This window comes from Anomaloglossus baeobatrachus, chromosome 1, assembly GCF_048569485.1.
Source record: "Anomaloglossus baeobatrachus isolate aAnoBae1 chromosome 1, aAnoBae1.hap1, whole genome shotgun sequence".
In the NCBI taxonomy this organism is placed as follows: Eukaryota; Metazoa; Chordata; class Amphibia; order Anura; family Aromobatidae; genus Anomaloglossus; species Anomaloglossus baeobatrachus.
The window spans coordinates 825,780,695-825,794,538 of record NC_134353.1 but is presented as its reverse complement, the minus strand read 5'-3'; the positions used below and the strand labels follow the sequence as shown (position 1 = coordinate 825,794,538).

Here is a 13,844-nt window from a genome sequence, read left to right as displayed (position 1 = left end):
CTGTACAACGTTTTGGACGCAGCTAAAACACGTGAACCCTGATTGTGGGCACACAGCCTTAAGATAAAAATAGAAGGGCCAGATTAGACTTTGCCAAAAACATCTAAAGCCGCCGCTCGGGTCTGGAAAAGCATTCTGTGAATAGACGAAACTAAGATCAACTTGTACCAGAATGATGGGAACAATCCACCTCTCCCCTCGCTATTCCCCAGCCTCTCCTCTCTGCCAATCCCTTCACTGGCTTCCCATCGCCCAACGACTCCAGTTCAAAACATTAACCATAACATACAAAGCCATCCACAACCTGTCTCCTCCTTACATCTGTGACCTAGTCTCCTGGTACCTACCTGCACGCAATCTCCAATCCTCACAAGATCTCCTTCTCTACTACTCTCTTATCTCCTCTTCCTATAATTGCGTACATGATTTCTCCCGTGCCTCCCCCATACTCTGGAGCACTCTACCTCAGCATATTAGACTCTCCCCTACCGTGGAAAGCTTCAACAGGCCTACAACCTACAATAGCCCTGAGTCCAGTACACCACTGCGCAACCAGCTCTGTCCTCCCCTATTGTACCATCACCCATTCCCTGTAGACTGTGAGCCCTCGCGGGCAGGGTCCTCTCTCCTCCTATACCAGTCTGTTTTGTACTGTTAATGACTGTTGTAAGTGTTCGTATACCCTCTTTCACTTGTAAAGCGCCATGGAATAAATGGTGCTATAATAATAAATAATAATAATAACAACAAAGTATGGAGAAAGCTTTGAACCGCTCCTGGTCCAAAGCACAGCACATCCTCTGTAACACATGGTGGAGGCACTGTTATGGCCGTGCATGCATGGCTTCCAATGGTATCATGTCACTAGTGTTTATTGATGATGTGACTGAAGACAGAAGCAGGAGGATAAATTCTGAAGTGCCCAGGGTGATACTTTTTGCTCAGAATCATCCAAATGCAATGTTTGATTGGATGGCGCTTCACAGTACAGATGGACAATGACCCAAAATATACTGCAAAAGCAACTCAGGAGATTTTTAAGGCAAAGAAATGGAGTTTTCTGCAATGTCCGAGTCAGTCACCAGATCCCAACCACATCAGACAAAGCTTTAATATAGAAAAACCCACAAAAAAGCCACTGATGGCCGAAAGAGGAGGCGCCGACACCAGAGAACGAAGACACCCATCTGACCCAACTCCAGCGCAGCGACTGTTTAAGTATTATAAAGTTATTTTTATGTTCTACACAGTGGCCTGGGCTCTTATATACAGCATGTTAGAATGCTATGTATAAGAGCCCACTGGTGGTGGCTGCAGCTTATGGGGCCCAAATCTGGTAACAGGTTCTGTTTAACGGTTATCAGGCATAGGGGGCCTAACAGCCTAGCATGAGGGTCTGGAGGATCAGCCTTGGCATCAGAAGATGGAGCATCTACAGATGATATTGGGGCTAAATTTGCTGAAGACAGGTTTAAGGCGTTTCCTACTTTTCCCTACTGCAAAAAAAGTTCCTTTTTTTTGTTTAAGGCGTTTTAAGAATTCTCTGTTTTATTAGATAATGAATGCAGACAGTTCAGTGCAGCACATTATAGAGCTGTATTCACACTGCGTTTCCAGTGCACATACGATGCGTGCCTATAAAATCATTCAACGTCACGTCCTGACGTACAGAAAATACTTTCATCAATCGCCCTTTGTATACCGTGCAATAAATGTGTTGTCTTTATGACAGCAATCAGTGTGGGTTTCCCTTTTATTGAGCCGGGATGTTTGTACATTGGAGGAGCGCACGCTTGCACTGCTAAACCTGTTAGTACATGGCCAAATAGAGGGGAACGTCAGTGGTGGTCGGGGGGCGATGTCTGGGGAGCTCGGCGTATGCAGATTATGAGCTCCCTTCAGTGATGACATGGTGGTCTGTACCGCGTCATCCTGGAAAGCTCCGGGGATACAACACCTTTGTCATTTTGTGCATAGCCCAGAAGTGAGCCGAGCCGTCCGTGTCAGCGAGCTCTGTAACCCGATACACGGCAGTTATATGACACGTCAGGACTCCTCTGTTTATTACCAATCCCCTGCGCTGCTTTCAGTTACAACATCTGTAAATTCCAGCCATATCTTTATTTCTGGTGACTGGACGGTTTCCGCTGCCCTCGTATACTCTCGTGTTCATTGCACATTGTAATTAACAAATAAGACCTCTGACGCTGCAGCCGTCCATTATTGTTAGGAAATCGCCTTTCTTGGGAGAAGTCAAAGTTCCGGTGACTGCGGATCTTAAAATGCCATCATTTTAAGGAGAATTTGTGGGTATGTTTATACTGCTCGGAGCTTGGCTCTGTGTACGTCCTGGTACAACAATACCAATGCTGCCTGTTTTGCAGCAATCCGACGGGCCAGCACGGAGAAACCAGGTCTTAAATATACGCAAAGTAGCGTAGAAGTGCATTGGGGGGTGCTGCTGCACTCTGAGCAGATAGGCACAGCCCCAGGTTACTCGCAGGCTATTCTGCGTATGGCTGTAAACCTTGGTTTTGTAGCACTGGCACTTCAGATTACTAGAAAACTGGTATCGTTTCCATTGTTGCCCTAGAGCCTGTACAGCCATGCCGCTGGTTTCAGGCGGAAAACCGACTGGACAGGTTTCCTGTAAAAGAATGCAATTGATACACAGCCAGAGACTTGTAAGAAGCATCATATACAGAGCTGTTACACTGCAATGTATCACCCCTATACAAAGCTGGGGTCCAGCCTGACCGTACACACTTGTTTTACTGCAGACTATGTTCATGGCTTTCACTAAACATAGCAGACATGCTTAGAATGGGGGGGGGGGCTGAGAGATCCCGCCTCTGGGAGCGGAGGGTGCGGAGGGGAGGCCGCCTCTGGGAGCGGGGGGGAGGCCACCTCTGGGTGCGGGGGGGAGGCCGCCTCTGGGAGCGGAGGGGGGGAGGGAGGCCGCCCCTGGGAGCGGAGGGGGCGGAGGGAGGCCGCCTCTGGGAGCGGAGGGGGCGGAGGGAGGCCGCCTCTGGGAGCGGAGGGGGGGAAGGGAGGCCGCCTCTGGGAGCGGAGGGTGCGGGGCGGAGGCCGCCTCTGGGAGCGGAGGGTGCGGGGGGAGGCCGCCTCTGGCATGAAACAGCAGTATTTTTAAGCCTAAGTAATTCCCAGTTTTTAAACACATCACCCATAGTATTAAATCAGGTCAAGTTGTTGTCTTATTGAGGATCTCACCACTCTTCTGCCTGCGGCTCACTTTCTGGGGGCGGTACACTCCTGATGATTGACAGTTCGGATTTGCGGCATGGTTGTACATGTGGCCCAAGTTGTGTGCTCATGCTGCGAACAGAGGCAGCTTTACCTCTGCAGCATCGGAGGAGCAGTGGTGCACTAAAGCAGGATGGAGCCAGCAATCCGGCCAGCCTCCGCGCTTGCAACTGCAGCATATAGCAAAGGATGTGTAAGGGTTGTGCTCCTTGCCTAGAAGACAGACCACCTATATTAGAGCACAAATAATTTATTTAGTCTATATCACAGAAATTATTTTTTATTTCTCTTGTTTTTTCATGGTTTTGATAGGCTGCAGGAACAAGCTGCAGAAACAATCGAGGCTCTCCATGCCGCCGGCATGAAGGTTTGGGTGCTCACCGGAGATAAAATGGAGACCGCCAAGTCCACATGTTACGCCTGTAGACTTTTTCAGAATACCACTGAATTGCTGGAGCTGACTACCAGAAGCGTGGAGGAGTACGAGAGAAAAGAGGATCGCCTACAGGAGCTTCTCCTGGAGTACCACCGAAAGCTGGTGCAGGAAGCGCCTAAAATAAAAGGGAGCGTTAAAAGGTGGGAACTGTAATAGCTTCCAATTCAAATGAATTAATTTATGTAACAAAAAAATATATAGAGAGAGGGATAGAGAGAGAGAGGGATAGAGAGAGAGAGGGATAGAGAGAGAGAGGGATAGAGAGAGAGAGGGATAGAGAGAGAGGGGGATAGAGAGAGAGAGGGATAGAGAGAGAGGGATAGAGAGAGAGGGATAGAGAGAGAGAGGGATAGAGAGAGAGAGGGATAGAGAGAGAGGGATAGAGAGAGAGGGATAGAGAGAGAGGGATAGAGAGAGAGGGATAGAGAGAGAGAGGGATAGAGAGAGAGAGGGATAGAGAGAGCGAGCTAGAGAGAGAGGGCTAGAGAGAGAGAGAGGGCTAGAGAGAGAGAGAGGGCTAGAGAGAGAGAGAGGGCTAGAGAGAGAGAGAGGGCTAGAGAGAGAGAGAGGGCTAGAGAGAGAGAGAGGGCTAGAGAGAGAGAGAGGGCTAGAGAGAGAGAGAGGCTAGAGAGAGAGAGAGGGCTAGAGAGAGAGAGAGGGCTAGAGAGAGAGGGCTAGAGAGAGAGGGCTAGAGAGAGAGGGCTAGAGAGAGGGCTAGAGAGAGAGGGCTAGAGAGAGAGGGATAGAGAGAGAGAGAGGGATAGAGAGAGAGAGAGGGATAGAGAGAGAGAGAGGGATAGAGAGAGAGGGATAGAGAGAGAGGGATAGAGAGAGAGGGATAGAGAGAGAGGGATAGAGAGAAAGAGGGCTAGAGAGAGAGAGGGCTAGAGAGAGAGGGGGGCTAGAGAGGGAGGGGGCTAGAGAGGGAGGGGCTAGAGAGAGAGAGGGCTAGAGAGAGAGAGAGGGCTAGAGAGAGAGAGAGGGCTAGAGAGAGAGAGAGAGGGCTAGAGAGAGAGAGAGAGGGCTAGAGAGAGAGAGAGGGCTAGAGAGAGAGAGAGGGCTAGAGAGAGAGAGAGGGCTAGAGAGAGAGAGAGGGCTAGAGAGAGAGAGAGGGCTAGAGAGAGAGAGAGGGGCTAGAGAGAGAGAGAGGGCTAGAGAGAGAGAGAGGGCTAGAGAGAGAGAGAGGGCTAGAGAGAGAGAGGAGGGCTAGAGAGAGAGAGAGGGCTAGAGAGAGAGAGAGGGCTAGAGAGAGAGAGAGGGCTAGAGAGAGAGAGAGGGCTAGAGAGAGAGAGAGGGCTAGAGAGAGAGAGAGGGCTAGAGAGAGAGAGAGGGCTAGAGAGAGAGAGAGGGCTAGAGAGAGAGAGAGGGCTAGAGAGAGAGAGAGGGCTAGAGAGAGAGAGAGAGGGGGCTAGAGAGAGAGAGAGGGCTAGAGAGAGAGAGAGAGAAGAGAGGGCTAGAGAGGGGAGAGAGGGCTAGAGAGGGAGAGAGGGCTAGAGAGGGAGGGGGCTAGAGAGGGGGAGGGGGGATAGAGGGGGGGAGAGAGGGATAGGTAGAGCGATATAGGTATAGGTAGATATAGCTTTTTTTAGGTATAATATTTTGTGCTGAATAATTTCTTACTATACTCTGCACAGTGATGAGCCATTTATGTAAATGATGGGATTCTTACTGTGCTCATCCAACTAAAGAGGGAGCCTACTGTATATTCTTATATGCATAGCGCCCCCTACTCGTGAATGTGAGAGGATAGAATTTTAATTTTTCACTCTATCCAGAACACAACATATATTTGTTCTTACATTGGGTGCACATGTATGGAAACCGAGCAGTTACTGTTTTACCATAGATATATTGTCGTCAATAAGTGGCATTGAATTGCTTACTAAGTGGCTTTGAAGAGTGCTGGTGAGGTACCACGATAGATGGGGATTGGTGAGACCCAGTCAGCTCCATCCTGGTACACCTATGAAATGCTCAAATCATGGTATTACTACAAGCAATAAAATGATCGTTGGCTCAGATCCACCGGGGGAACTGAAAAACATTAGTCCAATATTTAAAAGTCATTCAAATTTGGATCATGCCCCTTTTTCCAACCCAAAAAAGTTATTCAGTGTCACCTGCTTCTGTAAAAGTCTAATCAATAAAAATATAAAATTAACAAGTATAATAAACAGCGTAAAAGAAAAAAACAAACCCCTTAGTTGACTTTTTTATTTTTTGGTCACTGCCCCCAAAATTTGATGAAGAAAAGATTTGAAGCGCACCACTATGGTCACATTACGGGTATATTTGGGTGCTCCCTGATGCAGTGAGAGAGGAGATACGCCCCTGAAAATTCAGAAAAAAAAATACCAAAATTTACCAATAAAAATACCAGCTCACCCCTGCAAAGCAAGTCTTCACACCCGCTCTCACTGTAAAAATAAAGTTATAGATGGAGGTGGTGACACAAACCAGAATTTATTTTTTTTTCCCATTTAAGTTCTGAAATGTCTTTACAGGGAAGCGGTCAGCAAGTGTTTACACCCTATAGTAAAGTACCTGTAATGATGGTTACTTCCTTACCTTTATACTAGACGTTCATGGTCTAGTAATCAATCAGTGGATTGTTATGGAAATGAGCTGCCTGTCAGTGATGGACAGGTCCGTATTGTGCTCCCCCACCCCCGACATTCATTTTTGGGATGAGCATGCACAGTAGCGTCCCGTTATGTTGCAACAGCTGGACAGTCCATTAAGGATCCATGTATTAAGGAAACGTCTGTATAAATATATACATTGCATATCTGCGCCTCCTGCGTAATCCTCACTTTCCTCTGCTTCAGGAGCTGGACAGGAAGCCAGGATTACGGGCTGATAATTGACGGGTCCACGCTGTCCCTAATACTAAATTCTAACTGCAGCTCCAGTCATTATAAGAACATATTTCTACAGATCTGTCAGAAGTGTACCGCTGTGTTATGTTGTCGTATGGCGCCATTGCAGAAAGCACAGGTATGTATACATCACAGCATATTACTAGGCGGATATACAGCTTACATATGGTACAGTCCCTAATCCCATAATACTGTGATAAATGTTTGTGTGTATAATATATGTATATATATTATATACTGTATTATCATATTAACATATGAGATCATATATATATATATATATAATATATATATATATATATATATATATATATATATAGTATATATATATATATATATATATATATATTATATATATTATATAATGTACAGTGCCTACAAGTAGTATTCAACCCCCTGCAGATTTAGCAGATACGTTAGAGCCTGCAAACTTCAAACAAGAGCAGGATTTATTAACAGATGCATAAATCTTACAAACCAACAAGTTATGTTGCTCAGTTAAATTTTAATAAATTTTCAACATAAAAGTGTGGGTCAATTATTATTCAACCTCTAGGTTTAATATTTTGTGGAATAACCCTTGTTTGCAATTACAGCTAATAATCGTCTTTTATAAGACCTGATCAGGCCAGCACAGGTCTCTGGAGTTATCTTGGCCCACTCCTCCATGCAGATCTTCCTCCAAGTTATCTAGGTTCTTTGGGTGTCTCATGTGGACTTTAATCTTGAGCTTCTTCCACAAGTTTTCAATTGGGTTAAGGTCAGGAGACTGACTAGGCCACTGCAACACCTTGATTTTTTTCCCTCTTGAACCAGGCCTTGGTTTTCTTGGCTGTGTGCTTTGGGTCGTTGTCTTGTTGGAAGATGAAATGATGACCCATCTTAAGATCCTTGATGGAGGAGCGGAGGTTCTTGGCCAAAATCTCCAGGTAGGCCGTGCTATCCATCTTCCCTATGGATGCGGACCAGATGGCCAGGCCCCTTGGCTGAGAAACAGCCCCACAGCATGATGCTGCCACCACCATGCTTGACTGTAGGGATGGTATTCTTGGGGTCGTATGCAGTGCCATCCAGTCTCCAAACGTCACGTGTGTGGTTGGTACCAAAGATTTCGATCTTGGTCTCATCAGACCAGAGAACCTTGAACCAGTCTGTCTCAGAGTCCTCCAAGTAATCATGAGCAAACTGTAGACGAGCCTTGACATGACGCTTTGAAAGTAAAGGCACCTTACGGGCTCGTCTGGAACGGAGGACCATTGCGGTGGAGTACGTTACTTATGGTATTGACTGAAACCAATGTCCCCACTGCCATGAGATCTTCCCGGAGCTCCTTCCTTGTTGTCCTTGGGTTAGCCTTGACTCTTCGGACAAGCCTGGCCTCGGCATGGGTGGAAACTTTCAAAGGCTGTCCAGGCCGTGGAAGGCTAACAGTAGTTCCATAAGCCTTCCACTTCTGGATGATGCTCCCAACAGTGGAGACAGGTAGGCCCAACTCCTTGGAAAGGGTTTTGTACCCCTTACCAGCCTTGTGACCCTCCACGGTCTTGTCTCTGATGGCCTTGAATGCTCCTTTGTCTTTCCCATGTTGACCAAGTATGAGTGCTGTTCACAAGTTTGGGGAGGGTCTTAGTCAGAAAAGGCTGGAAAAAGACATAATTAATTCAAACATGTGAAGCTCATTGTTCTTTGTGCCTGAAATACTTCTTAATACTTTAGGGGAACCAAACAGAATTCTGGTGGTTTGAGGGGTTGAATAATAAATGACCCTCTGAATAAACTTTTCACAATTTAAAAAAAAAAATAAAAAAGAAATAACATTCTTTTTTGCTGCAGTGCATTTCACACTTCCAGGCTGATCTACAGTCCAAATGTCACAATGCCAAGTTAATTCCGAATGTGTAAACCTGCTAAATCTGCAGGGGGTTGAATACTACTTGTAGGCACTGTATGTGTGTGTATGTGTGTACTATTTTTATAGGTAATCCTCCTTACTTTGCTTATCCAGGAACAATGTATATTGCTGACCTATGAAAAACAATCGAATCAATTTATCAATTTTTTATTTTATTTTTCAGATTGTTAAAATGGTAAAAAATACTAAAGGAAACCCAATCACATTATCTGTGGGAGATGGAGCGAATGATGTCAGCATGATCCTGGAAGCACACGTCGGGATTGGTACGCCATAGCTGTATCTATAGCTGCCAGTTGGAGCTGTAAAATAAAAATAAATTATAAAAGATATATATATCCTCCCAAAAATGTTGCTTATCCGACTGTAGCTTACCGGGAGGTGAATTGGCCGGGAGCTGTCTGTGCATGTGGGGAGCCTTTCTGTTCTGGCGGCCTCTGTGTGGGTGGGTGGGCGGGCGGGGGGTCTGCTGGCTGCCACTCTTTGCGGCCGGGTGGCTTTGCAGATTGTGGTGGCTGTGTGGCGGGTGTCCTAGTCTGTCCGTGGTCCCGGCTTTAAATTGATGGCACCAGGAGTCACCGCGTGCGTAAGTGGAGCTCTTGGATGAGAGCTCCATCTGCGCACGTGTCGCTCCGGGCACCATTTCTTTGAAGCCCGGACTGCAGACAGGACTAGGGACACTCGCCGCATCGACCTGCTCCACCACACAACCACCGCAGCTTCCGCTGCCACCACTGACCCGCTGCCTGCTGTGAACCCTGCTCCACCACCACTGCCGCCCCCCTCCGGTAAGAAAACAGCGAAGTATAAGGCGGACCCCCTTTTTTTATCTCTAAATTTGGGGTGTGTCTTATAAAGCGAAAATATGGTGTGTGTGTGTGTGTGTATGTGGGGGGAAAAAAATTGAACATGTGAACAGAGCCTGTAATCCTTAGTTTCCGGAAAGTCATGGGTGCAGCAGTCTCCCCCCACACACACTGAGTGAGGTAGAGGGATCTACAGAGAGCCCTATCTGTAGGGGATCAGTTCTGCTGCTGTAAGGCAATATTTCAAGTCAGATTTCTAGGCAGAAAATGTACATTGTGGTGTGTAGCAGCCTATTATTGCAGATTTACAGAGCGGCAGCCGTTCTGATAAAGAATAGAAGCCATCCTCACTCCAGGAATCCTCTTGGGTGCTCCAGCACTCTCCACCAGACTACAAGAGATGATGGACTTTTACAAGGAGGTTCCGGGACACGCCGGTTGGATCAATGCAGTTTCTCAAGGTGTTTCTAGGCTTTCCAGCCTCTTCTATTTTCCTGAGGAAGAGCTTGAAATGCGTTGAAATAAACCGATGTGTCGTGGATCCTGCTTGTAGAATTCAGATGTAGCGCGTTGTCTCCTTCCGTTGTGTAAGGGTCTGTGATTACGCACATTCTATTTTGCTAATTAGTTGGACAATTTTTATTTTTTTTTTCCCCTCTAAACCCTATTAACGTTTAATTAAATCATCATTTTTCTCCAGGTATTAAAGGAAAAGAAGGTCGCCAAGCAGCGAGAAACAGCGACTACGCTGTGCCAAAATTCAAGCACTTGAAAAAGCTTCTTTTAGCTCACGGCCATTTGTACTACGTCAGGATAGCGCACCTTGTACAGTATTTCTTTTATAAGGTAAGCGCTTCATTATACCATGACCAAGGAAAACCAAACCTTCTCAATCCCGGAGAAGCGTAGATCGTCCACGGTGCAGGATTCTTCACAGGAATCAATTTTAATCACGCGTGCTTCATTAGGTCGGTCATTGGTAATGAGCAAAGTAACTTTTTCCAGAAAGTTACTGGAGTTTGCTGAATCTGCATTTGTTGGTAGTGTCTGTACCTCATCAGTCTTGGATAGCTGCAACATCTCATCTGTGCTCCTGAAGAGATAGGTGCATTCCCCCGAGTGACCACAATAAGGAGGATTCCTCTGTCTTACAGACAAGGAAGCAGATTTTTAAAGACAACCAACCACCAGGATTATCCTATATAAACTAAAGTCCATGCTATGCTGGTGCCATCATGCTGATTCTATACATACCTTTAGTTGTGAGATCGGATGTATACTTTCTGAAATGCATGCAAGTTTATGAAATATACTTTTAGTTGATTGATTGCCGCTACAGAATATCTAATAAGTGGGTCGGGTTTTGTTAACCCTTTCCCCCCGTCCCTCCTCCCCCCCCTCCCTCGTCCTTCCTTCCTCCTCCTCCCCCCCTCGTCCTTCCTCCTCCTCCCCCCCCCTCGTCCTTCCTCCTCCTCCTTCCTCCCCCTCCTCTTTCCTCCCCCTCCTTCTTCCTCCCCCTCCTTCTTCCTCCCCCTCCTCTTTCCTCCCCCTCCTCTTTCCTCCCCCTCCTTCTTCCTCCCCCTCCTTCTTCCTCCCCCTCCTTCTTCCTCCTCCTCCTTCTTCCTCTTCCTCCTTCCTCCTCCTCCTTCCTCCTTCCCCCCCCTCGTCCTTCCTCCTCCTCCTTCCTCCTTCCTTCTCCTCCTCCCCCCCTCGTCCTTCTTCCTCCCCCCCCTCGTCCTTCCTCCTCCTCCCCCCCTCGTCCTTCCTCCTCCTCCCCCCCTCGTCCTTCCTCCTCCTACCCCCACTCGTCCTTCCTCCTCCTCCCCCCCTCGTCCTTCCTCCTCCTCCCCCCCTCGTCCTTCCTCCTCCTCCTCCCCCCCTCGTCCTTCCTCCTCCTCCCCCCCTCGTCCTTCCTCCTCCCCCTCCCCCCCTCGTCCTTCCTCCTCCTCCTCCCCCCCTCGTCCTTCCTCCTCCTCCCCCCCCCTCGTCCTTCCTCCTCCTCCCCCCCCCTCGTCCTTCCTCCTCCTCCCCCCCTCGTCCTTCCTCCTCCTCCCCCCCTCGTCCTTCCTCCTCCTCCCCCCCTCGTCCTTCCTCCTCCTCCCCCCCTCGTCCTTCCTCCTCCTCCCCCCCTCGTCCTTCCTCCTCCTCCCCCCCCCTCGTCCTTCCTCCTCCTCCCCCCCCTCGTCCTCCTCCTCCTCCCCCCCTCGTCCTTCCTCCTCCTCCCCCCCCTCGTCCTTCCTCCTCCTCCCCCCCTCGTCCTTCCTCCTCCTCCCCCCCTCGTCCTTCCTCCTCCTCCCCCCCTCGTCCTTCCTCCTCCTCCCCCCCCTCGTCCTTCCTCCTCCTCCCCCCCCTCATCCCCTCTCCTCCTCCTCCTCCCCCTTGTCCTTCCTCCTCTTCCCCCCTCGTCCCTCCTCCTCCCCCACCCCCTAGTCCTTCCTTCCCCCCCCTAGTCCTTCCTCCTCCCCCCCTTGTCCTTCCTCCTCCCCCCCTTGTCCTTCCTCCTCCCCCCCCCTTGTCCTTCCTCCTCCCCCCCCCTTGTCCTTCCTCCTCCCCCCCTCGTCCTTCCTCCTCCTCCCCCCCCCCCCTCGTCCTTCCTCCTCCTCCCCCCCCCTCGTCCTTCCTCCTCCTCCCCCCCTCGTCCTTCCTCCCCCTCCCCCCCTCGTCCTTCCTCCTCCCCCCCCTCGTCCTTCCTCCTCCCCCCCTCGTCCTTCCTCCTCCACCTCCCCCCCCCTCGTCCTTCCTCCTCCTCCTCCCCCCCTCGTCCCTCCTCCTCCTCCTCCCCCCCTCGTCCCTCCTCCTCCTCCTCCTCCTCCTCCTCCCCCCTCGTCCCTCCTCCTCCTCCTCGTCCCTCCTCCTCGTCCCTCCTCCTCCTCCTCCCCCTCGTACTTCCTCGTCCTCCCCCTCGTCCTTCCTCCTCCTTTTCCCCCTCGTCGTCCTTCCTCCTCCTCCCCCCCCTCGTCGTCCTTCCTCCTCCACCCCCCCTTCCTCCCCCCATCGTCCTTCCTCCTCCCCCCCCTCGTTCTTCCTCCTCCTCCCCCCCCCTCGTCCTTCCTCCTCCTCCCCCCCTCGTCCTTCCTCCTCCTCCCCCCCTCGTCCTTCCTCCTCCCCCCCCCCTCGTCCCTTCCTCCTCCTCCCCCCCCCCCTCGTCCTTCCTCTCCTCCTCCTCCCCCCCTCGTCCTTCCTCCTCCTCCCCCCCTCGTCCTTCCTCCTCCTCCCCCCCCTCGTCCTTCCTCCTCCTCCCCCCCTCGTCCTTCCTCCTCCTCCTCCCCCCCCTCGTCCTTCCTCCTCCTCCCCTTCTCGTCCTTCCTCCTCCTCCCCCCTCGTCCTTCCTCCTCCTCCCCCCTCGTCCTTCCTCCTCCTTCCCCCCTCATCCTTCCTCCTCCTCCCCCCCTCGTCCTCCTCCTCCTCCTCCCCCCCTCGTCCTCCCCCCCCCCCCTCGTCCTTCCTCCTCCTCCTCCCCCCCTCGTCCTTCCTCCTCCTCCCCCCCTCGTCCTTCCTCCTCCTCCTCCTCCTCCCCCCCTCTTCCTTCCTCTCCTCCTCCCCCTCGTCCTCCCTCCTCCTCCCCCTCGTCCCTCCTCCTCCCCTCGTCCCTCCTCCTCCTCCTCCTCGTCCCTCCTCCTCCTCCTCCTCGTCCCTCCTCCTCCCCCTCGTCCCTCCTCCTCCTCCCCCTCGTCCCTCCTCCTCCTCCCCCCCCTCGTCCCCTCCTCCTCCTCCCCCCCCTCGTCCCTCCTCCTCCCCCCTCGTCCCTCCTCCCCCCCCCTCGTCCCTCTCCTCCTCCTCCTCGTCCTTCCTCCTCCTCCCCCCCCCCCTCGTCCTCCTCGTCCTCCCCCTCGTCCTTCCTCCTCCTCTTCCCCCTCGTCGTCCTTCCTCCTCCTCCCCCCCCCCCCCTCGTCATCCTTTCTCCTCCCACCCCTGTCTTCCTCTCCCAGTGATAAGTCATGGGGAGGAAGGACAGACAGGGGTGGGAATAACTAGCAAAACCCGCCCACTTATTAGATATCTGCAGCTTCTATCAATCATGTAACACTGTTTCACAAACTTTACTTGCCTGTATTTCAGAAAGTATACATCTGATATCACAACTAAAGGTATGTATAGAATCAGCATGATAGTGCCAGTATAGCACTGGCTTTAGTTTATATAGGAAAATCCTGATGGTTGATCCTCTTTAAGCAGTCATTCCTATAGACCAGCACCAGTCCTATAAAATAATTCCTGCTTTTTACTCCTCTCTTTGCAGAACCTGTGTTTCATCCTGCCACAGTTTTTATACCAGTTCTTTTGTGGGTTTTCACAACAGGTAAGCACTAATATTATATTGAAGAATCTCTGTTAAGGGTCACCGAGACAAAAGTGCCGAGATTTCGCTCCATTGTATTCTCTCTGTCTCCTTGAGAATTCTGATTTTAATCTTTCTTAATCCGGCCTATGATGCCATAGGATATTTTTCATTTAGTGCTAAATCGTTATGCTTTTTACTAAGGGAGTGTTACTCATTAATTATGCAGAGGAGCCTAAAGGCACACCCCTGAGGAAATCTTCTAGGC

General features: G+C 50.3%; 1 protein-coding gene across 3 annotated transcripts in view; it reads left to right on the top strand.

Moving 5' to 3' along the window:
- Nucleotides 1-13,844, top strand: part of LOC142253486 (phospholipid-transporting ATPase IG-like) — a 258,210-nt gene that overhangs the window by 196,320 nt on the left and 48,046 nt on the right. For all 3 annotated transcript variants that reach the window (XM_075325103.1, XM_075325104.1, XM_075325105.1), the window contains exons 19-23: nucleotides 3,577-3,840; nucleotides 6,529-6,697; nucleotides 8,655-8,757; nucleotides 9,998-10,143; nucleotides 13,538-13,597. In XM_075325103.1, the coding sequence (XP_075181218.1) occupies nucleotides 3,577-3,840; nucleotides 6,529-6,697; nucleotides 8,655-8,757; nucleotides 9,998-10,143; nucleotides 13,538-13,597 (742 nt within the window). The remainder of the gene's footprint in view (nucleotides 1-3,576; nucleotides 3,841-6,528; nucleotides 6,698-8,654; nucleotides 8,758-9,997; nucleotides 10,144-13,537; nucleotides 13,598-13,844) is intronic.